At 42.0% G+C, this 27,355-nt stretch overlaps 1 protein-coding gene and 1 long non-coding RNA gene across 4 annotated transcripts in view; one reads left to right on the forward strand and one right to left on the reverse strand.

Annotated features, from left to right (window-relative positions):
- On the forward strand, nucleotides 1-16,720 carry gna15.1 (guanine nucleotide binding protein (G protein), alpha 15 (Gq class), tandem duplicate 1). Of its 3 annotated transcripts, none has more exons than XM_085449738.1 (8): nucleotides 1-250; nucleotides 549-721; nucleotides 4,437-4,621; nucleotides 4,975-5,129; nucleotides 8,056-8,184; nucleotides 9,703-9,832; nucleotides 11,110-11,263; nucleotides 13,228-13,320. In XM_085449738.1, exons 2-8 carry the CDS (start codon nucleotides 571-573, stop codon nucleotides 13,251-13,253), a joined length of 930 nt encoding a protein of 309 aa, XP_085305864.1. In that variant the 5' UTR covers nucleotides 1-250; nucleotides 549-570; the 3' UTR covers nucleotides 13,254-13,320. The 3 variants fall into 3 exon arrangements, with proteins under 3 accessions (XP_085305864.1, XP_085305862.1, XP_085305863.1); XM_085449736.1 differs by having other exon boundaries at nucleotides 4-250; nucleotides 13,224-16,720; XM_085449737.1 differs by having other exon boundaries at nucleotides 4-250; nucleotides 560-721; nucleotides 13,224-16,720.
- Nucleotides 8,876-27,355, reverse strand: part of LOC146680025 (uncharacterized) — a 20,943-nt gene continuing 2,463 nt past the window's right edge. The window contains exons 2-6 of the long non-coding RNA XR_014918265.1: nucleotides 26,624-26,777; nucleotides 22,830-22,975; nucleotides 22,433-22,487; nucleotides 10,014-10,103; nucleotides 8,876-9,811 (exon numbers count right to left, since the gene is read on the reverse strand). This is a non-coding gene — a long non-coding RNA (uncharacterized LOC146680025). The remainder of the gene's footprint in view (nucleotides 9,812-10,013; nucleotides 10,104-22,432; nucleotides 22,488-22,829; nucleotides 22,976-26,623; nucleotides 26,778-27,355) is intronic.

Consider the following 27,355-nt stretch of genomic DNA (forward strand, 5'->3'; position numbering starts at 1 on the left):
TGGAGCGGCTCGGGGAGGCGGCACATTCCTGCGTAGGCGCGGTGGACTTTCCCGAACTGGACGTTGTTCCGTGTGGGCTGGAAAAAAAGGCGTTTAAAGTCAGTGGGAGCTAATGAAGCTGCTGGTGGGCCACGGCAGCTGTTAGCCGCTGTCAGCAGGTGCAGAGCTGAGGGAGGGGAAAAATGGCCCGGGAAAAGAAATCTGAACCTGTACCTGCTCGTCTTCAGGGAGTGTGACAGACTGATTGGAGGTGAGAGATTAATTTTGTTTCTCTTGTAAAAGACGAAAAGGAAAAGTTCTTAGTGACAAAGGTGCTGTAGTGTTTACTCACCGAACTGACCGGCGAGTTTCATAAAGGTGGTTAAATGAAGCGTACATAAAAGTATGAAACACCCTTTAAAGTTAACCTTCGGTCGGCATACTTGCAAATAAAGACCACTGGCGTGTCAGTGAGCAAGTAAAAACCACTGATGAGCAAACAGACATCAAGCTGCCTAACAGTGAGTTTATTATTGCGGGTGCTTGGCTACTTAATAATGCATTAACAGTTTGATTTCAGTGTTTTTGGCCATGGCCGGCTGCGGGCGGTGGTGCTACAGCACCTGCGTGTGCTGTCTGTCCGAGGAGGAGAAGAACACCATTGCTGTGGACAAAGAGATCAAGAGGATCCTGAAGCAACAGAAGAAGAAGGAGAGGAGGGAGATTAAAATCCTTTTGCTGGGTCAGTAGAGCACCACACACACCTGTTGGTTCATGCAACAAAATAAAAACCCCCACAAAAAACAGGCTAAACAGACATTAAACTGCATTTAAAATTTGACAAGATACTCTAAGGTACACCCTGCATACAAATCAAGACTGTTTGGTGGCCTCTGCACATGAGTGTATAAGCTATGTAAGGCATGTGTCACCATGTGAGTATGTGAAGAATGAACGATGAAAGTAGGGATTGGTTATGCCACCTGAAAACCACCTGTGGCACACGGCCCAGAAACATACAAGCCCAGCTTTGTTTGGGTTTTCTTACAGTTAGTCTGACAAGTTTCGGATTATCTGATTTTAAGATAATTTCACCTTCCTGGCAGAGATACCCTGGGCTGGTGTCATAGGTGAAATATTTACATGATAAATAGTCTAGCTGACAGAAACTCAACTGACAAGTTGATTTTTCAATCGTTTGAATTTGAATATCTCTATGTGCTGACTTTATTTTGTCTCGTTTCTGCAGCTTCTCTGCTGTTTGTTAGACAAAACCAAGTCATTTGAATATATACACTTTTCTTTTTAGTGCTTGTGTCAAACAGCAACCACTATAACACAAAGACCAGAAAGGTTGACACCCTTGTAATTATCAATGCATGATCCTCTTTTCAGATCCATACTTTCATGCTTGTACTTTAATAGAGTCTTAGTCATGGTTCATAATTAACCTAATCTGTAGAGCAGATTGAAGACAGAGCTCACAGGAATTACTTTACATACAATGTCCTCATTATTTGAATCTTTGGTCATATTTAATATAAACGCCCACGATTTTCTAATCAGAAAAATCATTTAAAAGGTCAGCGTTGGGCTTAGGTAGGGTTAGGGTTAGCAAAGCAGTAAAAAGCAGCTGAGGTTGTGGGAATTAGTCCATTGATTTGTATCATCGTGATTTCATATTTTGAATGGGTAGGAACAGACGGCGCCACCCTCACATCTAGATACGCGGGCTTGACAGGTGTAAACAAATTCGAAGAAGTCACTGGGCCGCTGCCAGGTCTCCGTTAAACAGAAAATCAAGTTTATGATGAATCAAAAGATCATAAACAAGAGATCCCTCGCCGGAGAATGCTTGGACGTTCATTTCTCGTAATATACATATACGATTGAAACATGAGGTAGAACATCATAGGTCCACTTTATTGACATATATTGAATAAGTGGGCAGTGCAGTGTTGCAGGAGTTAGCGCTGTCGCTCCATGCTGGGGCCTTTCTGTGTCAAGTTTGCATGTTCTCCTTGTATCTTTGTGGGTTCTCTCTCGGTACTCCCGGGTCCCTCGTGGAGTTCAGAGACATGTGTTTGGTTAACTGGCTGTAGGTCTGCGTCTTTTTTGCATCAGAACCAAAAGAATAACACAAAACCAAATCCAATTTTTCTAAAAATGTCTAATACTGTATTAGTTAATCAACTATCTGTCTCTGCAGCTATGCGTGAACCACAGTATCTTTTATGATAGCTATGCTGCTGCTTTGTGGCACTGTGAAAGAGCAGCAGATACCCAGTAAATAACACACAGTAAATGAGCGTGTCGTTTTTTGGGATGTTTTCAGCAGACTAAGACGATAATGAGACGTGATACACGGGGGCCAGTTTTTCTTACGTCTTGTACAAAAATTTCTGTTTTGCAAAAACTGGACTGTCAGGAAAACATCTTCAGCACGTCTCACACAAACGCTGCTTTATGATTTTCCTTCAAAAGTCGTCTTGATTCCCAGAATAAAAAGTTTCAAGAGTTTCGTTTCCTCTAGCTGACAACTGAATAAAACAAATACATCCAAAGACCACTCACTCTTTCGTCTGAGTGGTTAAGTTAGGATTTCAGGAGCGTTTACTGAAGTCTGTTCAGTCCTCTGCACTCCTTGTCTGAGTGCAGGATGCAGACTTAAAAGATTTAGGCCATAAAAAAGTATAAATGCAATCACAGAGGCAACACAGGAACCATAACAGATACCTGAAAATTAGACAGAGGAAAAGACAGAACTATTTATACACAGAGGGTTGATTACACAGGAAACAGGTGGGAAACAAGGCACAGGTTAGCGCGCTTAGCACAGGTGAGAACAACAAGATATGAGGGGAGGAACAGAAATAAAACTATTAAAAATCAACGCATTCAGCACTAGAATAAAATAAGAACTGAGACTGAAATAATAAAGAAATGAAAAATAGGAATGAAGAACTCAACCAACAGTAATACAAAACACACAGAGCACTAAAACATCAGCGAAAGCAAACAGAACCCTAAAATAATAAACACGACTTAAAACCCTGGGACTGTAACCGTGTGAGAAGCAGCGTAAATCCAGGGCGCTCGTTATGAAATACAGTCACCACACAGAATGATGTGGATACAAAACAATAAAACAAGAGGGGCATAAAATGTTAACAATAAACCGAGGTGTAACAGAACATAAATCAACTTTTCCCCCTCTCGTTCGGTGTATCTTTAACAGAGTATCTTTGATTCTAGTCTGCAGAGAAGGTACCTGCAAGCTGTATATCAGGCCTTTTGTGTTTTGAATTGAGTGCTCGTTTTTCAGCTTCCTGTGGAATAAAGTCTCCTCATCACGCTACTTTATAGTTTATATTCACAAAAAAGCTTAAGGTTAACACTTTGATCTCCCTGAGGCTACAGGAGGAACTTACCATAGCCTTGGATGCAAAAGAGAATGATTACGTGTTGTTTTAAAGCTGCTTTTCTGACCACATCTACACCCACATCTATGAGAATATTTTTTTAAACTAGGAGCTTCTGCTTTTGTTTTAAGAGACCATCCCATCCACATGAAACATCCACGCTTTTCAGTGACCCTAAAAAGTTGATTCTGTTCATGTGGACGTAGCTTCTTGAGATTTCTTTACCTGGATGATTGAGCATATGCATCAAGACTTCTTTTCAGTGACCTAAAACATGGTTGTGGACAAAAGGCCAAAAACCGATATAAAAAACTGTTTTCCAAAATACCTGTGTGTGTGTGGGAAGGGCTTAAGGATAGTAGAATATGATGCAAACACCAGCATACCTTTTAAAGATGTTCTGTTAAATGTTTAGTAAGCACAGATATTGCAAAAACACTATGAGAGCCTGCAAAAATATACACATGCAACAGTGATAAAAAACAAAGAAAAAACTTTGTAACTGTAAACTGTAAAAGTGAGACTGACGTTGTGTAAGAGTAGTGCACGTTCCATTAATAAATAACATGTACACTCTAAATCTAAGAACAACATTTGCGTGGAGGTGCAATACAGAAGTATTTGTAGAATCTTATGCCTGACAGGTGTGTTCACCTGTCACAGAACGAGGAGTTATTATGTGGTTTTATATCAGTCTGAGGGAGAAGAGCTCTGCAGCCTTTTTTGTCTGAAAGGTGCTGAAGTATTCTTGGAAATGAACGGGAGTTGTGTTCATGTATGAATGTATGAATTACATTAACTCAGGTAGCACCATCGTCCCATCCTCTTAAATATACTGCTCACAGATAAGTGCTTTAACCTTCTCTCACAATTACAGCGTCTCCATTTTTTTCCATGGGAATGCAGTGCATATCTGGCCATTTTTAAAGCACCGTTATTTTCAGTTAACTCGATCTCATCTTTGCTCTGAGGAAACCTGAATGAAGGATTTCTGCTTTAAATGTAAATTATTAGCTGTTCTGTTTGCTGCCTCAGGGACTGGGGAGAGTGGAAAAACCACCTTCATCCGACAGATGAGGATCATTCACGGACGAGGCTACTCAGAGGAGGAGAGGAAGGCTTTCGCCAAATGCATCTACCAGAATATCTTAACTGCCATGACTGCAATGACAGGAGCGATGGCCACGCTCAGAATTCCCTACTCCAACCCACAGAACGAGGTAGATGCAGCATAAACACACACGGACACACCCAGTTACACATCAACGCTTATTCATAAACACGGGCGCCAGCGCAGGTGTGCAGGCGTCTGACCAGAAGTGCACTCCCAGGATTTGTGGGATTACGCCCACATTGAAGAAGAAGCATGAAACACGCTGACACCAATATACGTGCATAGCGTTCTGCAGCCTATAAATAGCTGGTGGTTTTACTATAAACATGCACAAATCCTTGGTGCAAAGCATCTGTTGAAGGATTAATTACACAGGATGTTAAAAAGCTTTGTATTCAATGTTTTTTAAGCATTCATCATGAAATCTCCTCACACTGAGAATCTTGTGCTGTCCTCCAGATTTACGCCAAGAGGCTGGAGGATGTAAGCATAGTACAGGTCACCCAACTGGAACGGGGCCATGTTGACGCAATCCGCCGCCTCTGGGCAGACTCGGGAATACGTGCCTGTTACAGCCGCCGCTGCGAGTACCAACTCCTGGACTCTACAGAGTAGTGAGTAGCTGTGCTTTGCTAGAAGTCAAAGCTGCACCACACCCTCTGTGAGGGCTGGGACGCAGTATCACATGATGAAATGCTGTCACAACAAAGCACCAACAACAATATCAGGATATGGGAAATGATGATAGACGGCAAGTTTGGAAGAAAGTGCACGTCGATATCTGTGGGGAAAAGGGGATAACCATATATAGACAAAACGTAGTGGCCGCCACCTCCTCTTAATCTTTGAATTCAGGTGCTTTTAGCCTCATTGCCACAAGGGCATAAAATCAGGCACCTACGGTAGGCTTGAAGTCAGCCTTTATAAACATTTGTGAAGGAACTGGTCGTTCTTAAGAGCTTACCGAATCCAAGCGTGGTGTTTTAATCCGGTCGTTAAGTGATGACGTGACCAATCCTACTCCCGGGTCTAAAGTAGTCTGCGTTTAATATGGCTTTTGTGTTGTTAACATGTTTAATGTTTTGTATTTTCTTCTATTTGATCTCAAAAAGCTCCTAAAACAGTCAGTGATCACTGTTGACCTCCCTCGGCTTTTATTACCACTAATCGTTTATTTAAGCTCAGTTTTTAAAACCTTAGGATGTAACTACAGCACCGCCCATGCAGCAGTATATGAATGACTAACCTCGTATTGTGGATGGATTATCTCAGTTGTTCTCCTGGCTGAAGTTTGGTCCTTTTACAGCATCCTGCCATGCGATTACATTTGTTCCTGACCACCGAGAACACTCACGGTAACTTTTATCGAGTGGAAAAAAAGTTAGCTTGTTTATATTATGCTAACATAGCTGTGTCGCTAGCAGTCACGTAGCACATCATTATATACCAGCTAGCCCAACTTCAGTAACCCTACAAACGTCACTGCTGTTTAGTTTTCTGTCTTCATTTATGCTGGAAGTGATAACAGAGCTGTACGTTTAAATTTGTTTCCAAAACCCCGCAGTCAGGACATGCTATATTGTATTTAGATAGAAGCTAGCGAGCTAACTCCCTGCTAACTTCTAACTCCGTTAAATGTCATAAATTCCGTTTTCATGGATGCCTGGATGTTAAACTCAATTGTTACACCTGGTAGAGCAGAACGCTGATAATTTTATTAAAGATGAAAGACTTTAGACAGTTTTTCAACTCTCAGTAGTGCCACAGTGATCGTTTGATATATGGACCTGCAGCGGAGTTTAGGCCCAGACGCGGCTAGTGACGTCAGACTGAACGACCGGATAGGATGCCACCACTGCAACAAGTCAGTCTGTGAAGTTTTTTCCCTTGTGCATATTCCACGATCCACTGTAAGTGGCAGCGTGGAAGCATTTAGGAACCAGAGCAACTCAGCCATAAAGTCTCAAACCATGTAATGGACAAAAACTGTGTGCCTGGAGCTTCATAGCATGGTTTCAATGGCTGAGCAGGTCCTGTTGGTGTAATGTGTAGGTAGCCTGGTAATTTTGTAACTATTCAGATTTTGTTATCATCATTATTGATCGAGCTGCTAATTTTTTAACATCCCAGAGCCAAGAAAAACACTCAAATCACAAAGTAAATAATTCTAACTCTTTATTTTAGGCTGTTGTTTGGGGAAAAAATCCAACTTAAAACAGAAATGGCTACAAAACCTTCAGTTCAAACTGAACAACCTTCATTTCTTTCAACAAGAGACACGGCATGGCATTCAGTCAGTGTGCCGTTGCTTATTATCAGTCTGAAAAAGTCTTAATAAATAAGTAATACATAAAGGTGTAACATCACAGCCGTAAAACAGAGTCGGTGATGCTGATTCTGTTAAAGCTGTTACACAAATGATGCAACAAAAGATGAGCACAACAAACCCGTCATCCGTTGTAGTCATACTAATAACAGCTGTCCTCTTCAGTGAATGTGCTACATTTAGACAGGAAGAGATTAAAGTGCTCCTTCTACGCTGTTTGGGGTTTCCATTTTTGCTGTTTTTTTAACGTTGTCACGATATAATAACATCTTTGGTATTCATTTAAATACCAAAGATGTTATTTGAAGGTTTTTATGTTGGCTAAAACAGTGAGTTGAGCAGTCTAAAGAGCTTGGAAAGAAAAGAAAAGCGTCTGGACTTCTTTAAGTTGCTTGAAGACGTTTCACCTCTCATCCGAGAAGCTATTTCAGTTCTCGGATGAGAGGTTAAACGTCTTCAAGCAACTTAAAGGAGTCCAGACGCTTTTCTTTCCAAGCTCCTTAGACTATGATGACCTGGATGACTGAGAACCTTCACGGACAATGTCTCGAGCATTTTTGGATATTTTATCGACCAACTTTTTCCAGTTTGATAAGTTCTAGGAACCCTTCAGATTTATGCCCTAACTGTGTCATTTTTTCCATTTTCCACCTCTGCTTTACTCACTGAAATTGTACGTCGCGCTCACGGAGGAGTCTTCAGGTTTTATAGCTACATCACAAAAACCATTTTAAGCCACAGTGTAGAGCTAACCTCAGACAGGCTTTTTATTATCAATGGGGAAAGACACAGTAGGTGTGAGCCTTACGCTAAAAGTATCTCAAGTGTCACAGAACAAAGTGTGGGCTCAGCCTGCATGTTTTCTCTCTTTTATACTGCTGTTCTGGTCTGTGTTTACCCGGCAGTTCAGTCATCGCGGTGCGTGCTTGATAAGGGACAGGCAGTCAACATTAGCTAATGACAGCTTGTATCAACATGAGCCATAAAGCTGTGGTCTGTACACAGGTTGATGTGGACTTGCTCCATTCCCTTCTTGCATTTTTAATCAGTTTTTTTCTTTTCTGTCATCACCGGTTCACCTGTCATTGCCGGATGCAAAGTAAACAGAGGCAATATGTTTCAGTAGAAATATCCTCTAGTGTGAGAAACAGATTTTTTTTTTTTGCCGTTGTAATATTTTTTCTCTCTTCGGCCCCATCGCGTCTCTCTTTCAGCTACATGAATAATCTGGACCGCATCACCTCCCAGGACTACATCCCCACGGAACAGGACGTGCTGAGAGTTCGATTCCCCACCACGGGCATCCACGACTACTCCTTTACCGTCAATACCATCACACTAAGGTGACCAATCCTCGGATTTCTAACCTCTCACAGGGGCAAATCCAATACCTTCACTATTCACTGCACTGTGAAAAAAATACTATTGACTCTTGCAGAGGCTTTGTCTGCTCACGCCTGCTTGGACGCAATAGGATCGCATTTCTGATTGCCTCTGTGCAGACTTCATGTGGGTTTTATTTTGAAAATGTGTAGGCAGTCAGACTAAGCTTTGACAACAGATCCAAAGCTTATTTCTAAAGGACATTGTGTTCCAACATATTATCTTAAAATAATAACTCTTAAAAGCATTTAAAGTTGACCTAGTAAAAGCCTTTCTTCACTTTCTTTCACATGTATACTGTTACAGAGGGGGAGTGCTGATATTAAACATGGCCAAAGTTTCACTGTGCGTGTACAAGTAATCCCTATGAGCCAAAAGATCACACACTTTGTGTCAGGCAGTTATTTTTACTCTTGAATCTTTATGATGTCACAGAGGGAGGGCATCCTTGGCTTTCAGCACAGCAATCCCAACAAGCAGGTGACCAAAATAAGCTTTATTTAAAACTGTGAATCATGCAGAGCTCTTCTGCTAGACTCTAAGAATACAAATATGGAGCTGGAAATGAAAATAATGATGCACTTTAAACTAAAGAGAAAATACATCTGGATAAATTAATGGCAAAATAAAAAAGTGAATGAAAGGCAAAGAGGCATTTTTGTCCTTTAATAAAGTGCGTCATGTTCTAAGAAGGACATCTCCACTTCACATCGCAGCTTATTAGCACATTACTGATGTGAGGGCACCGTGTAAGCACTGAAATGGTGGGAAGGGCTTGTTTTTCGTGCATTTGTACATAAGCACATTGGCGTTCACGAAGGTTTTCTTAATTTGTAGTGCATCTTGGGTACAGCTGTAAGTGGTTTGGGAAATGCTCGGAGCAATGGAAGGGAACCTTGAGCTCAGTGAGGAGGTGTGGCTGACCCCGTTGCTAGGTGTGACGTAGTTTTTCAAAAGGTGGACACAAAATGGCTAGTTATAAAAAGGCCTGATTAAATAAATTAGTATCCATTAAGACATGCTGTAATAATGAATACTATTTTATGCAGTGAACATCTTTGTTGAATAAATTGGATGCCATACTTCACCTCTCGCAGGGACCTGTTCCAATGTGGATACTTGTTATATTCATTTGCTTCATTTGCTAATTTTAGTACTTAATTGATTTAATATTAACAAAGGAATTAGCTCACATCAAGTACGCAGGGACACAGGAAAACCTGCACGTTAATGAATGCCTCTTGTGTGATTTGCTCGTGCAGGGTTCTGTCATAGTTTTTGCATTTTTCCTAGGTGTGCCAGATGCCTCACTGTCTCGATCACTATCATTGTTGGCATTACAGTGTTACTTTGTTGGGCAGGAGAAGTAAGCACATCCCTGCTCGATCTCGCGTTTGCCGCTTCAGCAGCTCACGGTCATTTGGCAATTTGTCGTTTGTTTGTTCTTTTACACGTTTCCTTCCTCTGATCCTTGATAGGATTGTGGACGTTGGCGGTCAGAAGTCGGAGCGGCGGAAGTGGATCCACTGCTTTGAAAACGTCACCTCCCTCATCTTCCTTGCGTCGCTCAGCGAGTATGACCAAGTCCTGGAGGAGAAAGACACGACTGTAAGAACTCCTGTGACTCTCATTCAGTGTACAGCTGCAGAAAATGAACACAATCATAGGATCTGTGCAGATTTATCTACCGGATAGTTTACCAGCTATTCTAAGGTGCTTGGAATATTTATATGTAGGTGCTCAGCCATCCAGGTAACTGGACTTCTTTAGGTTTGCAAAGATGCTTCACCTCTCATCCCAGGTATTTAAGAGAGGAGTTCCAAGTATTTAGCCTTATGAGGGGTTGTCTTCTGAGGGTTGTTGACCCACGATTGATCATCTGCAACATCACATGAAAAAAAAAGGCCTGGGTTATTACCTTCAATGAGAATGTTGAAGGTTGAAAACACTCGTAGACTTTGCTCCAGCGCACCACGTGACCTATCGAGGTCACCTGAGTCGAGGTGTGATCGGGGGTTGAAGGTCCTGGAAAGGGTTATCGAGGCTGCGTTGTAGGTGGCTGACGGATGGTGTCGCAATGCCGTGTTTCGGTTACCTGAGTCAGAACTTGGGAGTTTGCAACACTCTGTTTTCACTTTAGCTCCTTATATGTTGTAACGTCGCTCTTCTCCTCGGCTGGCTGGTGACCCAACAAAAACACAAGCAACAGTGGCCCACAGACCGGTTGTACCACATGCTTTGTACACTGCCTCCATCCGACATCAGAGCTCACTGCAGGCAGACTTCTGCTCAGCCAAAAAAAACAAAAAAACGGCTTAAGGGTGAAAGCACAGAGAGACCTTGCCCCAACCCATCATGTGACCTATTGTGGTCCCCTGAGGCAAGGTCTGATCGGAGGTTGAAGGGATCTCAAGCCTGCACTGTAGGTGGCAGACACCACCTCAGTTTAAAGATGGCCGTTCACTCTGGACATAGATTGTGCAAAATACACAGCACATGTACATTTACACACAGCATACACTGGGTTGTTTAGCTTATGTTTGGGGGTTTTGTAATTTGTTAATAAAGAACAAAGTATATATATATGTACCAGAGTCATAAATGTGTCTCTCACTACAGTCATTCCATCGTTTCACCAGCAGGTCTCGCTCTTGTACAACAAAGCCTCTCTCTTATCTCCTCTCAGCCTCTGCAGCCCCCTATCGCCTTCTTCTTCCCTCCCATCCTGTCACTGATCCGTTTATCTCTCCCAGACACTTTCTGGTCTGCCATCGCATTTATTAACCTCCACTGTGGTCCATATGCTGCCCATAAACAACCTATTTCCTCTCTTTGAAGGACTGTTTTCTCCCTGCCTCTGTGATAATGCTCTGTGTCCTCCCCAGAACCGCATGCAAGAGAGTCTGGCTCTGTTCTACACCACCATTCACTCCCAGTGGTTCCTCAACACCTCCATCATCCTCTTCCTCAACAAGACTGACATCCTGACTGATAAAATGAAAACATCAGACCTGCAGAAATACTTCCCCGGTTTCACAGGTCAGCTGGTCTTCTGTTTGTTTGCATTTAGGGTGAGGGTGTGTTGTAGTTTTGCTAGCAACTATCGGACAACTGATCAAACAATTTGTAAAAAAAGAAAGAAAAAACCATATTCCAAGTATTTTAGTTGATTTGAAGGCTTTTTGTGAAGATTTGGTCAGACTGTAAGATGTCTGCGAGTGCCTGTGCTGAAGTTGCGGTGGATTTAATAATGGCGGGGAGCACTGAGAGCACCAAGGGTTTGATATTTGTGAATCAGTCCGACACTCAGCCTCAACGTGGAGGTTTCAGACATTCAAATAAGAAATCACAGCAGCATCGAATGCAGACTGAGCCAAGTCAGCAGCCAGATTTCACTGCCATCAACAATTACAATTGCAGCTCATTGTTTGCAAGCGTTTATTCCCATCGCAGTGTGGACACAATCATGTCCGAGACACGAGGGCTGTGATGTTATTTTGCTTCAGCCAATTTGCTTTGAGCATGCAACAATTTCATCACGCCCTTCTACACCTGGCACAAAATGTGTCATTTCCAAAAACGTGTGTGCAAAGTGATTTCATTTTCTAATTCCAAGCTTGAAAGTCTCTCCCTCTGTCGCCCTCACCACGGCCACCAGACATTTTTTGCTCTTCTCTTCTTGCTTTTTTCTTTTCTTTCACTGCTCCTTCCCTTTCTACTTTCTTATCATCTTCTTTCTTTCTTTACTTACTTCATTCGTTCCTTCCTTCTTAGCATCTTTGCAGTCTTTCGCATTTCCTTGTTGCTTTCTTTATTCTGTTCCTTCTGTTCTTTCTTCCTTTCTCCCTCCTTTCTCACCATCTTTCTCCTCTTCCTCCCCCTTTCGGATATCTTTACCCTCTTCCTGTCTTCCTTTCTTTCTTCCTTGGCCTCTTCCTTTTTTTTCTCCCATCTTTACCCTCTTCATGCCCCCCTTCCTTATTGCTCACCATCTTTGCCCTCATCCTTGCTTCTTTCCTTCTATCTTTCCGTCCATTCTTCCTACTTCTTCCGTCTCTTCTTCCTTCCTTCCTTCCTTCTTTATGTCTTTCTTGTAGATGAGTCACTTCAGGTACTCTGTGCTTAATGACGAGGTTGCAGCCTTTAACTCTGCTGCTGTTAGAGGCAGTAGGGTGCCCCCCTCACCCCCACACACCTCCGCTCTCTCTCTGTAACCAACGGCAACCACAGACAGATACTGGCCTTCCTGCACCCCCACCTGAATACCCCCAGGTGTACAAGTGTGTGTGTGTGTGGAAGATTGAAATGAGTGACTGAAAGTGAAAATTTGCACATGTGTATGTGCGGTGCACACACTTTGTTTTACCACTAGCATTAGCGAGGTAAAATAATGACTCACACAGGGTCAAGCTCTTTGATGTCAATTTAACCTTAATGACAACTGTGAACAGCTCCTAGCACTGGCTGCTATTTGCCGCTAATGTGGCTGTGTTCCAGTGCAGGCACTGTGTGGTCCTTATTACTGCTACAGTGACTACTTCTGAAGGCTATACCTGTTAATAATCCCTGCAGTCTTCTACTGTTTTTAAAGCTGATTTGAACTTGCAGTGAAATGTTTAGAAATGGTATTATTATCATCAAGAAAGTATTCTAAATGATCGCCGTTTACGGTTTTTCAAATATATTATTTGCAGGGAGGTTTTTTCATCTGCTGATAGAATAAAGTCGAACATAGTGTTAGTTCAGGCAGACCTTGGAGTCAAGCTCTGCATGCCATTGTGATCGCTCTGCTGATATCCTTCTATGCAACTTTAGCCACCTCTAAATTCGAAATTGAAAATGTTTTGCCATGTTGATTAATCTAATTTCCATCTCATGCTTAGTGACAAGTAAATCTAAAATTCTCTGATGTCTTTGTTCTTCTCCATCAGTCGGTTTATTCCACCCAAATTCATCTCTTTGTTGTCCACTTCCATCTTTCACCTCCACTTTTCAACAGGCAGGAAACATGACCCCGAAGACGCTATGAAGTTTATCCGCAAGATGTACGAGCAGCAGGCCGTCACCCACAACAACCGGGAGACGTGGAAGACTCTGTACCCCCACTTCACCTGTGCCACGGACACCAACAACATCCGCAGGGTCTTCAGCGACGTGAAGGACACCGTGCTGCTCAAGTCTCTAAGGGACTATGGGATCATCTGAACTTTTACCAGGCAATGAAAGCCAGGAGGAAAGATGGTTCGTGTCTCTTTGTGGACATTTTACTTGTATGAGTGAAAGCCAAAATGGGATTTCTCTTTTCCACATAAAATTCCTTCTAAATTGCAGAAGTCAGAACATCAGGCTTAATATTTTTGTGCCCCTCGTCCTCCTCTCATTCTTCATTTTAATTAAGGCGCAAGTGGAGATTGAAAGCACTTTCCTTTCATCACCACGACTATCACAACTTTACTCTCATCCCCTTCTTCTGTTCAGGAAGTATTTGAAACACATGACGAGGAGCCAGTAAACTCTCTCGTTTCTCTCAGCTTGCAGCTTTTTTGCCCAATTTGATGTTTCTTTTTCTAAGATGAAGAGGCGTTCGGGTCATGCCGCGACTGAATTGAGCCATAATTGAAGCGGGAGCAGAGATGCTATGAAGTGCTGTGCCGCCATTAACAGAGTAATGACTTTTACAAGTGGAGATGGGGCCACACACGAATGCAACACCACTGTCACACATTTTAAGGGCTTTATGTGTATCTTCCAGTCCCATTCAGGCACCGTAGAAGCCAATGCACACTCCAACGCAAACTGTAAACACAAAGCGTTACTGTTATGAGCTGTATGGGCAATATGAGTTACGAACTACTGCACTCTTTTTTTTATTAGATGCCCTGAATGTGGGCGATTGTTGTCACAGCACTGTCCTTCATTGTTTCTGAAAAACATCCGCCGGCGTGCCAAAATCCCTATTGATTACAGTTATCTTTCACTGCCAGTATTTCTTTCATGTTATCTGTATTCAACACATCTGTTCAGCACAGTTGCCATCAAATCTGCAACTGCCACCTGTTGAGTCAGCCGTGACAGCAATATAGACGTACTTTTGACTTTAGTGGCCGTAAGTTGCTCTTAAATGGTAAATGGTCTGTATTTGTATAGCGCTTTACTTGGTCCTAAGGACCCCAAAGCGCTTTACACTATACACAATCATCCACCCATTCACACACTGGTGATGGCAAGCTACATGTAGCCACAGCCACCCTGGGGCGCACTGACAGAGGCGAGGCTGCCGGACACTGGCGCCACCGGGCCCTCTGACCAGCACCAGTAGGCAACGGGTGAAGTGTCTCGCCCAAGGACACAACGACCGAGACTGTCGGAGCCGGGGCTCGAACCAGCAACCTTCCGATTACAAGACGAACGCCCAACTCTTGAGCCACGATCGCCCCATCATTTAAATCATTAAATGATATAAATGTGGAAAGAAACTACAGACTATATGTTGGAGTGAATCTGGACTGAAGTAAAAATTGTATAAACTGTATAAACTCCAAAAACCAGATGAAGGAAAGTTTAAAAGTATTGAGGTTTGTTTAGATTCACTTTTTTCAGTTTTTTTTAACTTCTCATCTTCTCTTTTAACTAACAAACTTGCAGTTTTTTAGTCAAACACTAATTAAAGTGTTTTCTGTAAAGCAGTTTCGCGTTGGGAATCCATCTGTCAGAGACTCTAAATCCTGACCGGCTCCTATTGTGCTCTTATGATGCAAAAATAGCCAACTGTTTGCTTAATATTATGCCCAGAGCGTCCAAAAGAATCTGCTAAAGCTGGTTTAGGTACTTAAAGAGGACATCTTGGACTTTGTGATTCAAAAATGCTCCCTCACAAGCTTCGTCGTGCCACTGGCAACAAATTACCTCTACTTGCTGTCGAATTGTTCAGACAAGGCCACAGACATCCATCATTTCTGTGGTTTTTGTTCACTGGGCTTTTGGCAGATGAATGTATTTAAGGAGTTAACATTTTGCGCAAAGAACAGGATGCGAAATGCTATTGTTGTTTTAGCCTCCAGAGCTGCCAGCTGCTGGAAGCTAGCCAGCAAAACAGAGTGGGCTCACTGAGAGGAGGAGCGCTCCAGAGTAAAGACAAAGACCTGAAAAATAAATGTCACGTCCCATGTTAATGTGTATCGTTCGGTTTTTTTTCAAAAACACAGCAGGAGATAGCTCTCTTAGCTTGACTTTTAAATGTCCAGTTCGCATACGGTAAGCTAGAGAAAAGCAGGTTTCTGTACTTGAAGTTGTCAAACACCAGTTTCTTCCAACTCTGCTCAATATTTCTGTCAACTCCAAACACAATTCATGCTCTGTGTTAAAATCATCACCACTCAGAGAGTTGATTGTTTTGTGAACTTATTTTATAAAGTTAAAGATGGTAAAAGGTAAAAATAAATAAATGAATAAACTCAGCAGGTGATGCCTCATTTTGACAAAACTGTGTGTCAGTGCAAGTCAGCTGGAACCACATTAAGTCCTTTGTTGGCTTTTATGTATTAGCAAAACAACTCTCTGTTTTTATATTTTTGCCTTGTGTATTTTGAAAAATTTGGATTTGGGAGAAACTAAAAAAATATTCAGTAATTTCACTACATTAACAGTCAATTTATACAATTTATATAATTTGCATAATTAAAAAATAAAGTATTTTATCCAAGCTGGTAATTCTTGTCTTTGGAGATACTTAATTCTTATAATATGTAATGGTTATTGTGATAGCATGTTGTGGAAACACGATTATTGTGTTTCCACAACATCGTTGTAATCCAAACAGCCGTCCGAAGAAGTTTATCCAACATGCAAGTGCTTTAAACTGCAGTTTCTCTAACAGCCACTTGAGGCTCTAAAAGCGAGTAAATGGTAATAAACCCGACCAATATAGGATCCATTTGAAGTCCAGAAACCAATGGATGACTTCACTATGTCCTTCTTTTATCTACAGTCTGTGAGAATTACTGACACCAAACAAAGCCGTGTGGAAAAGAATATTAAACCAACCTTTTATGATATTAATCGTGTGTTTGAGTTCTGCTCTGTGTGCCTCATTTTATGACGAGTGGAAAATGCCCGTGACTTTAATGACTTTGAAGCTAATATCAGCTCACAGTGGTGGTTCCAGCTGCTTTTTTGTTGACTGTATATAAAGTGTTTTGATCTTGACTCTGCTACATTTTTCAGATGTGGCAGCTATATTTTTACATCTTTGATGATGCCCTCAAAGAAAAGTAATTCTACTGTACATGATAACTTCTGTGTTACTGCTGTATTTTTTTTAAACATTGTTGACCAACAGGATGTAAACTGTGTGTTTGAGCTACTGTGTGTGGTAGGTAACTATTTTTCAGAATTGTGAAACCTCTAATTTGGTGACAGTGAATTATTTTATGTAGAATCTGGTGGAGGAAGTGGACTTTTTTTTATAGTTAATATTAAAAAACCTCTAAACACACATTCCTGTTCTTCCTTCTTTCTTTGGGTCACTATTCACTGTGCAGCAGGCAGGTTTTGCACCCAGTATTAGAGATCGGTGGATCTAAATATCGATAGAATGGATACCAATGATGATATTGGTTTCAGATTGATACTAGCGCAATAGAAACAAAGTATCAACCCTAGGAAACAGGGTTTAAATACACACATTAGGGAAAGCAGACACAGCTGGGGGAAAATGAGACAGCTGAACATAATACTAATGAGACACAAAAGTGATCAAAAGCACACAAAACGAATGACTGGTGAAATAAAACAGGGAAAAAATAAAACATGAAACTGACGAACACTAATGGGGACTTAACAACTAGACACAGGGGAAACCAGCTCATGGACCGACATAACCTATCCAGAAACTGTAACCCCACACAAAATCCAAAACATAATAACATAAAACATAGGATAAAGAACACAAAACTCAAAATATGGGTTCAAAGACTCAGGATCATGACACTCTTTGACCAGAGTGGACTCATGGACATGAGTAAGGACCCGAATGCAGACACAAAGCTCAGTTACAAAAGGATAGACCAAAAGCCGACATCTAGAAATAAACTACAACAGGTGTAAGAAAATAAACCTTCAAAATAAGACAGAAAGCAACCAAAAGACATGTAACTAATCCTGAAACATGAAGAGTAACAATAGCATGACAGCAGAGCTGGGCAGGAGGAACTAGAAACACAGAGAAGCACAAGAGAACCAGCAACTATAACAGGGACCTTCACAGATATGTCCAGAGTGAGCCGCCGTGTCTGTCTGCGTGATGCGTTTTCTCCGTGCAGCGTTGTGAGGCTCTGTCACCAAGACAAATAAGGTCTCACAGGCGTCAATCACACGTCTGCTGTTACCTGCAGAAAAAAACCTGCAGGATTTGCATTGGATTGGCACACACACCGCTCATTTTCACCGAGCAGCGTGTGTGTCTGAGTTTGTGTGTGTCTAAGAAACAGACTGCAAAAATTCCTTTGTGAACACTGGTGTCACATCAACAAAGGACCAAACGTTCACCTGTTGTCCTTCTGAAAATGCAGATTCGACAGCTGACAGTAGATCAGGCTTCACATGGTTAGATCATAGTCGCCTCATCTGTCCATCTGACTGCCACAACCAAAGCAGCTCCTTATTAGTCCGTGACAGCCCGCATCCACAAACATTCAGTCACCATTTCTCCACTAAACTGTACACGCAGCATACATATTTAACAAAAAGGGATACATTGGAGCACATTTAAGAGAAATGTAATTCTAACACACACAAATGGGGATGCACACACAACCTCGCACTGCGCCTGATAATGGCTGTCCAGAGGAGGGTGAGACCGGTGCTGTGGCTCAGGTGACTGTTTCATCCAGACGGCTTGACATTTTCAAGCGTGCGTATGTGAGACGGGCGGGGTAGGCGGGGTATGTCTGGGTGCGCATGTGCTTGTGCATCTGTGTGTCAGTATATCTGCAGACAACCTCTGTGCCTGGCTTTCTGAGAACCAGTTTGAGGAGATTTTGGAGCTAGGGTTAGGATTAAACTAAAGCAGTTTAAACACTTAGTTGTGATGGTAAATAGTGAACCTGTCTGTTAAAAGCACTGCCATTGTGTTAGGGATGAAAATGTTAGGTTCAATTCCATCAGACCTCTAAACCCTAAAAAAGTGAGACACTGAAACCACCGGCACCCTGCATAAAACTGAAAGGCTACTGTGAGAGAAACTGTTATGTGAGTACAGCCTTTCAGGTCGCACAGACTCTCGTAGTTTGAAAACTCCAGGACAGGGGCAAGGGATTCCCAGTGTATGTGAGTGCCCATGTGATGAGCATTTTCAGACGTGTTAGTACAAGAAAACGACTTTCTAAATTAATGTAATAATTTATACAAATATTTAATTGCCAAACGACCAGTGTTGAAGTCAGAAAACACACTATACCACATTATTACAACACTGTGCTTTTCTTATCCTCTACATGCATTTTACAGTCAGTGTGCAGGATTGATGGGAACTTTGCAGCGGCTCTGCAGGACTTGAAGAAAGGCTTCTGTTGGCCTTAGGCAGTTATTCTACCTTTTATCTTAGTAAGTCTTTTAAAAAAGGAAAAAATGAACTTTATTCCTACCTCAGCAAGCTGCAATGACTGACTTGAATCCATCACATGAGCTCACAGAATGAGGTCCAATTTTTGGGACAGAACCAATTTTACATGGCTGACATTTAAAACTGATTCCTGTGGGAGTGTGTGGGCGAAGCTTCCAAAAGTTGGCCTTGCTGAGAAATGAAGGATATAACAACAGGGGGGAAGCCAGGACCTTACACCCTTTACTCATAATGAAGGATTTGTGTATGTAAATCTCAGGTGGCAAACAGACAGGAGGCAAAGGAAAAAGAAAAAACACAACCTAAATGTCTTAGTAAGGTGTTGGGCTACTATGTCCCACCAGAACTACTTCAGTGCACCTTGGCATTGATTCTACAAGTTTGTGGAAATGTATTGGTGGTACGTAACCCCATTCTTTTTCCTATTTAGAGTTTTGATGATAGTGTGGTAGTGAGGTAAAAATACCTCATACTGCTAGGTCCATAAATATTTGTTTTCATACATTACTACAATGAATTTTAAATGAAACAACTCAAATGAAGTTAAAGTGCAGACTTTCAGCTTTAACTCAGTGGGTTGAACAAAAAGATTGCATAAAAGGTGAGGGGGAAAAGCATTTAAAAAACCCCACAATCCCTTCATTTCAGGGGCTCAGTAGTAATTGGACAAATTAAATAAGTGAAAATAAAATGTTCATCTCCAATACTTGGTTGAAAACTCTTTGCTGGCAATGACAGCCTGAAGTCTTGAACTCATGGACATCACCAGATGCTGAGTTTGCTCCTTTTCATTACTCTGACAGGCCTCTACTGCGGCAGCTTTCAGTTGCTGTTTGTTTGTGGGCCTTTCTGTCCAAAGTTTAGTCTTCGACAAGTGAAATGCATGCTCAGTTGGGTTAAGATCAGGTGACTCACTTGGCCGTTCAATAATATTCAACTTCTTTGCTTTAATAAACTCCTTGGTTTCTACGGCTGCATGTTTTGGGTCGTTGTCCATCTGTATTATGAAACGCCGCCCAATCAGTTTGACTGCATTTGAGCAGACAGTATGTCTCTGAACACCTCAGAGTTCACTCGGCTGCTTCTGTCCTGTGTCACATCATCAGTAAACACTAGTGTCCCAGCGCCACCTGCAGCCATGCATGCTCAAGCCATCGCACTGCCTCCACCGTGTTTTACAGATGATGTGGCATGCTTTGGATCATGAGCTGTTCCACGACTTCTCCATACTTTTTTCTTGTCATCGTTCTGGTGGAGGTTGATCTTGGTTTCATCTGTCCAAAATGTTTTTCCAGAACTGTGCTGGCTTTTTTTTTTAAAGATTTTTTTTTTAGTCCAATCTAGCCTTTCTATTCTTGAGGCTTATGCATTGCTTGCATCTTGCAGTCAACTCTTTGTATTTACTTTCATGCAGTCTTCTCTTTATGGTAGACTTGGATATGGATACATCTACCTCCTGGAGAGTGTCGTTCACTTTGGCTGTTGTGAAGGGGTTTCTCATCACTATGGAAATGATTCTGCGATCATCCACCACTGTTGTCTTCAGTGGAGTCCACCAGTGCTTTCTTTCTTTCTTGGGATGTAACAAACTGTAAATTTTGCCACCCCTAATATTGTAGTATTTTCTCAGATGTTTTTTTTTCTGTTTTCACAGATTAAGGATGGCTCGTTTCATCTGCATGAAGAGCTCCTTTGACTGCATGTTGCCTATTCACAGCAAAATCTTCCACATGCAAGCACCACACCTTAAATGAGCTCCAGGGCTTTTATCTGCTTAATTGTAACAAATGAATTACCTACACCTGCCCATGAAATAGCCTTTGAGTCAATTTTCCAATTACTTTTGAACCCTTTAAAAAGAGGGTGGCACATGCTAAGGAGCTGAAACTCCTAAACCCTTCTTTTAATTTGAATGTGGATACCCTCAAATGAAAGCTGAGAGTCTACACATTATGTCCAAGCTTATTATATAACTATAACAGGAATCTGTTTCAGTAAACAGGTAAAAAACAAACTGTATATATCCAACTTGGTTGGAATCTTTTAGTTGGAGAGGTTGACGGATCTAGGACTCAGCTCATCACTGTGTCAGTGGATCCTCAACTTCCTCACAGACAGACCCCAATCAGTGAGGGTAGGAAAACAAGTCTCCCCCTCCATCTCACTCAGCACTGGAGTGCCTCAGGGCTGTGTTTTAAGCCCCCTGCTGTACTCACTGTACACTTATGACTGTGTAGCCACATCCGACACCACCTCCATTGTCAAGTTTGCTGACGACACTGCTGTTGTGGGCCTGATCTCTGACAACATCGAGACGGCCTACCTGGAGGAGATTAGGAACCTGGAGACCTGGTGCCAGGAGAATAACCTCCTCCTAAACATCAGCAAGACTAAGGAGCTGATCGTGGACTTCACTACAAAGCAGGCGAGGAATTACAAACCCCTCATCATCAGTGGCACGCCAGTGGAGAGAGTGGACAGTTTCCGATACCTGGGTGTCCACATCACTCAGGACCTGTCATGGTCCTGTCACATCAACACCCTGGTTAAGAAAGCCCGTCAGCGTCTCTTCTTCCTCAGAAGACTTAGAGACTTCCATCTGCCACTGAAGGTGCTCAAGAACTTCTACTCCTGCACCATCGAGAGCGTCCTGACGGCAAACATCTGCACCTGGTTTGGGAACAGCACCAAGCAGGACAGACGAGATCTGTCCTGCTTGGTGCGCTCGGCAGAACGCATCATTCAATCAGAGCTCCCTGACCTGCTGTCCATCTACACCAAGCGGTGCAAGTTCAAAGCTAGGAAGATTATGATGGACCTCTCCCATCCCAACAATGGACTCTTCTCACTGTTGAGGTCTGGGAAGCACTTCCGCTCCCTTAAGGCCAAAACAGAGAGAATGAGGAGGAGCTTCTTCCCCCAGGCTATTCGGGCCCTGAACCAGGTGTAGGACTGGACTCTCCCAAACACGTCACTATAAGACTGGACTCTCACACACGTCACCACACGCACCACCACACATTTCCTATAATCCTATAATTCCTATAATTTATAATCCTTATCTTTATAATCTCTTCTGCTATTTGCACATTCTTTATTGTAAATTCCTAAGTTAATTTGTAAATTTTTGTAGTAAATTGTAAATATTGTAAAACTTTTCTTCTGTCATTTAATGGTCGGGCATTGTACAGCTACAAGCATTTCACCCCCATGTCATACTGTGTATGGTTGTGTGTGTGTGACAAATAAAATTTGAATTTGAATTTGATTTGAAGTATATGACTCGATTTCATTTACATTCATCAAATCATTTATTGACCCCTCGCGCTGTATGGATGTCCTGAAAGAGACCATTCCTATTAGGATGCTTCATTATAGAAAAAGTCTAAACAAAATAACTTTGTATTGATTTGCAAGGCACCCTTCCCACTCCATTGCATAAAAGGGCTCCTCTCACTGCAGCAATCAAGGGTACAGATTTGCCCTTTGATATATTACCTGTCTATATCTGCCTTCAGTTGCTCCCACAGACATACCACTGCTGCGCTGATCTAACTCCCTGTGTCGGCTGACATGTGCTCGCCTACCTCTGATGCTGAGCGCTGGGTGAGAAGTCCAGCTGCTTGCATCACAGGTGATCTCCTGCGGAGAAGCAGAGCTAAGATGTGTAGTGCTGGCTGTCCAGTGGGCTCTCGTAGGATGGATTTTGCTGCCTGGTTTGTTGCTATGGACTGCTTAGTACTGATAAGGGCTGGTCAAAGCTTCCATTTCCTCAAAGCAGAGACATACCTGCTGTGTACTTGCTGCACACACACACACAGGTGCACGCACAGATTGTCATGCAGCTGCAATCACAGCAATAAACTGCTGAGATCACGGCATAAAATAGCAACTACAATGTAAATAGATGTAGAACACAGTGAAAGCCCAACACAAAAAGCTCTGCAGCAAAGTTTCCAGCATTCAGAAAGGTGCAGTTCGTACCAAACGCCGACTGTCGAAGCTGTAGTTTGTGACGTTGACCTGGACTGCACCGCTGCACATTGTAAGATGTTGCTGTCATTGTGTGCCCACCCTGTTCCTTTACGCTGTGGCGATGGAGACGTGTTTCTCAGCGGCTCTTTTCAAAGCTGTTGCAGCATGAGGGTACAAAGAAAAAAAAAAGGTGCTTATCAGCACAAGAAATGAATCAATTTGCCAGCATGAATCACTACTCGCTTTCCCAAAGCAGCACCAGCGTTTGCAGCAGCAGCTGGCCCTTTGTTGCTTGCTTCTCCCTCACTGTGTGCCGCTTCACACACCCATTGCTCAGCTCTGGGGGAGAAATTTATTGAGTGGATACTGTATGTCAATAAATCCTGCAAGAGCTTAACCTGATCTGAAAAGGAGTATTTGATTGTTTCTCAGAAGTCATTAACAAGACTTTTTTTTACTCGGTAATAACGTCCAAAGTAAATTGTCTCTTCACGTGTCAGCGCAGCTAACGGTGCAGCAGCAGAAATGGAAACGACGAGAGAAAAATTACGGCATTTCTGATTGTGAAACGAAAATCTGACAGCAAATAAAACGGAGAAGGAGGAAAATGGCTTTTCTGATGTGCCCTCTGTTCAGGAGCACCTGCGGATTGGACTGCTTCTTGCACATTAATGAGTTTTAAAGAAACTGCTGCGGGGTCCTGGTTTATTAATGTAGAGAAGAGAGCAACACAAAATGTTCCCAATTAAAATGAAGATGAATCGCAGCAGCGGGTGCCTGTTGTGGCTCTCCTTTTCTATCTCTGCCATACAGACAGGTCATTAGGCACTAAAGGCTGCTCTGGTCCCACGGTGGTGAAGCCTGAGCGCATCACATCCCTCTCAGAGAGCTTTACTGTACCACGCTCTGTAGGGTGGACAGGAAGGAAATGTGGACTCTGAAGTAATCAGGGTTTGACGTTGCTGACTTACTTAATAAGCCTAATTCAATTTATGGAGTGTCCTACTGATATTCTGTGTTGTAGTTCTCAGGAAGTGCCATTTTTCTGTTTGGAGTCTCACACGCGTGAAAGAGTAAAGAGGAGTAAAGATTCTGTAAAGTGCTGTTGTAGCATTGTAGCAAGACCATTTACAAACACCCTGTTGTGTTAAGATAATGAGATTTTTGCACCAACTTAATGTTACGTTTGGACTCTTAAGCGTTATATTTTTCCTCATTAAGTGAATTCTAGTCATAACCTTTAACTGCAGGTTTTTAAAAATCTCCTGCTTCCTTTGTCGCCTCCTTCCGGTAACAGAACTCTTTCTTTTGGCAGATAGTTTTTCCACAGTTACCCTGCATTTCAAATACCCAGGGAGACCCAGGATACTGTCCTCCCCATGTTTTGGTTACGCCACCCAGCCTTCATTTTACAGTGTCCTATCTGATGACAGACTGAACTGCACTGGGAATGTGGTGACACACCAAGTGCCAATGGTTTCTCTACTCTACAGGCACCACAATCTGGAGTTAACAGCTCAGATCAAGGGTAATGCCCTATAGTACCCTAAGTGTGTCCTTTCATATATCACCTGTCTGTTTCTGTACTGAACTTTCCAGAAAGGCTCAACCTGGTTTGATATTTCTAAATAATTTGGGATTAATAGTTTTCTTTGGACATTAGTTTGTCTGCGTATCTGACCATTTTCAGAGGATTTTTTAAAAAGCCACTTAACACTGACCTATGAATCATTCAAGCATAAAAAGGCACATAACTCAAGGGGTGAACCAGTGTTGTGCCTACACATAAAAGACAACTCAGGAAAGAAATTATTTTTTTTAGCACCATGCAAGACAGACGAGCTCTACAGAGGGTTGTGCGGTCAGCTGAGCGCACCATCCGCTCCGAGCTCCCTGACCTGCACTCAGTCTACAGCAGGCGGTGCTGGACCAAGGCCAGGAAGATCGTGAAGGACCTCTGCCATCCCAACAACGGACCGTTCTCTCTGTTGAGGTCAAGCGATTCCGCTTCCTGAAGACCAACACAGAGACTGAGGAGGAGCTTCTTAAGATAAGATAAGATAAGATAGAACTTTATTAATCCCTCGGGTGGGTTCCTCTGGGAAATTCGACTTCCAAAAAGCACAGCAACAACCGAAGTTACAGTTACAGAATTGTTATATATATATATATATATATATATACACACACACACACACACACACACACACACACACATATATAAATACAGAGACAAATATAAATAAAATATACAAAGGGGATAAATAGAATAAATAGGAATAAAAAATAAAAATACAAGTGAATTGCACATTTCAAGTATTGAGTCTATTGCACTGTTGACTATTTACAAAAAGTATTGCACAAGGTATTGCACAGTGAAGTGAAGAGGCACTACAGCTTAGTTGTTCCCCCCTCCTTTGTCCTCCTGTTTCCCCTCCCTCTCCCCTCCAGAGAGGAGTTAAACAGTCTGATGGCGTGTGGGACAAAGGAGTTTTTAAGTCTGTTAGTTCTTGTCTTGGGGAGAAGCAACCAATCTTTAGGTCACGAGCAGTTGTGTAAGCATTTCATTGCATATCGTACTGTGTATGACTGTGTATGTGACAAATAAAATTTGAATTTGGAACGATATCAGTCATGGACTGGCCTCCCCACAGCCCATAGCAGCTTATAAATACATATTTATTCAGATCTTTGTGGCATTTGTTAAAATAAAATCTATTTTGGAAAGTATCCATCACTGAAATTCTGATTAAAATGCCTCAACAGCAACATCTGGAGGTTAGAGGAGTCATAGCCATCTGTGTGATTATGAAGAAGAAAGGAGATCAGCAGGAGTCTCGCCTCATCAGGATCGGGATCTCTTGTTAGTTCAAGGTTCAAGGTTCTTTATTCATTATATGCATAGTTATACAAGTATAACACACTTGGGGGGGAGAACATTATATATTATATACATTAGCTGAATGTGCAGTAGTACATTTAACTCACTTCAGTTTGTTCATGTTAAAGCTTGTAGCAGATCTAAAGGACTGTTAAACTAAAAGAGTGGATTTCGAAGGAGAGATTCATCAGCGACGGAGCGCTGCCGGGGAAAGGATGGACAGTTTTGCTCTGCTGCCACAGCTGAAGGCCTCACTGCTGGATCCTGTATGGCCAATGGACTGCTTCATGGGCTATAGCATGGAGGGTGCTTTTGTGCTTTTCTCCTGCTGAGTACAGGTCATTTGGCGTTACAAAGTCCAGAGAAGAAGATCTTTATTTCTGCCATGCTCTTAAAACTGTTATTACCACATATTTACTACTGTGCAAACTCTGGTTTTGCTGTATTTCCATGTGTATTTGCACATTTCAATAAATCACTGCAACTAATCCACATTTTCCTTGCAAAATATGTCACGGTTCTGGGTCAGTTTGACCCAGTATTTTGAGTTGTTATGTTAGGTGTGTGTTTTGCATTATGGATTGTTTTCTTACTCTCTTGTAGTGCTTGTGTTGCTGATGGTGATGATGATTATTATTAGAGTTTCATGTTTTAAGGATTTGTTGTCTCGTGTATAGTTTGAGTTCCATGTATTATTTTCTGTCTGCCTCTCAGTGTTGAGTCTGTGTCTTTGTGTAGTGAATCATGTTTCCTGTTTTATTGTGAAGGTCTGTGTCTCATGTGAGTGTGTTCAGTTTTACTGCTCCCCTGTCTCGTTAGCCCTGATCTCTCCTAGCTGTGTCTCCCTTCTGTCTTCCATTCCCTGATTACTTCCCTGTGTATATTAGCCCTGTGTTTGCCCTTGTTCAGTGTCGTGTCCTACCCTCAGATTCTGCCTGCGTGTTGCCAGTTCTCATATTTCATTGTTCTGCTCATGTTTGTTCATTGCCAGCAATAAAACTGTGGTTTTCTGTTGAAATTTGGCTTCACGACTCCTGCGTTTGGATCCTCACCTCCGCTTGCCTGCACACAGAGCCCTGACAAAATATAAAGAAATGAGTGATGGCTCAAACTTTTGCATGGTCTTGTACACTGAAACTTTGGCCATGTTTAATAAATATGATAAAAACTTAGAGAAACGGAATGGGTTTTAAATTCTTTAGAAGATGTTATCTGAGGTGTGAGATGAAACAGAATGAAAAACAGTGTTTTTATTCTAAAAGAGCAAAGCCATTTGCAGGTAAGGGAAGAATTTATATAGCACCTATATCAGACATCACAAAGTGCTTTACAAAAGAAAGAGGAGGTGCTTTAATAAAACTAACTTTATTCTCCATGAAAGCATCAAAGACATATTTTTGCATCTTCTAAAATGGATCTGAATAGTATTTTTCAAAATCACAAATAATTTGGACAGCACAAACAAAAAGCACTTCACTCCAACAAGAAAACACAAATTAATAAAGTAAATCAACAAGAGGCAGGCCACTGAAACACAGCCTAATACAGAGACGCAAGAAGGCTAGATATTTAAATGAAAGCGCGCGTGGTAGCGAGGTGAATCGGGAACACGGGCCGATCTTTTATCCTTTCTAAGCCTACTAGTCTAAATGTA

The sequence above is a fragment of the Copadichromis virginalis genome, linkage group LG23 (assembly GCF_057382275.1).
Source record: "Copadichromis virginalis isolate Kocher_CV1m ecotype Utaka linkage group LG23, C_Virginalis_male_GT1.1, whole genome shotgun sequence".
In the NCBI taxonomy this organism is placed as follows: domain Eukaryota; kingdom Metazoa; phylum Chordata; class Actinopteri; order Cichliformes; family Cichlidae; genus Copadichromis; species Copadichromis virginalis.

Coding starts and splice junctions, on each gene's coding strand:
- gna15.1 (XM_085449736.1), top strand. CDS start 571: ATGGCCGGCTGCGGGCGGTGGTGCTACAGCACCTGCGTGTGCTGTCTG. Junction 4,622..4,974: donor ACTCCAACCCACAGAACGAG/GTAGATGCAGCA, acceptor GCTGTCCTCCAG/ATTTACGCCAAGAGGCTGGA. Junction 5,130..8,055: donor CTCCTGGACTCTACAGAGTA/GTGAGTAGCTGT, acceptor TCTCTCTTTCAG/CTACATGAATAATCTGGACC.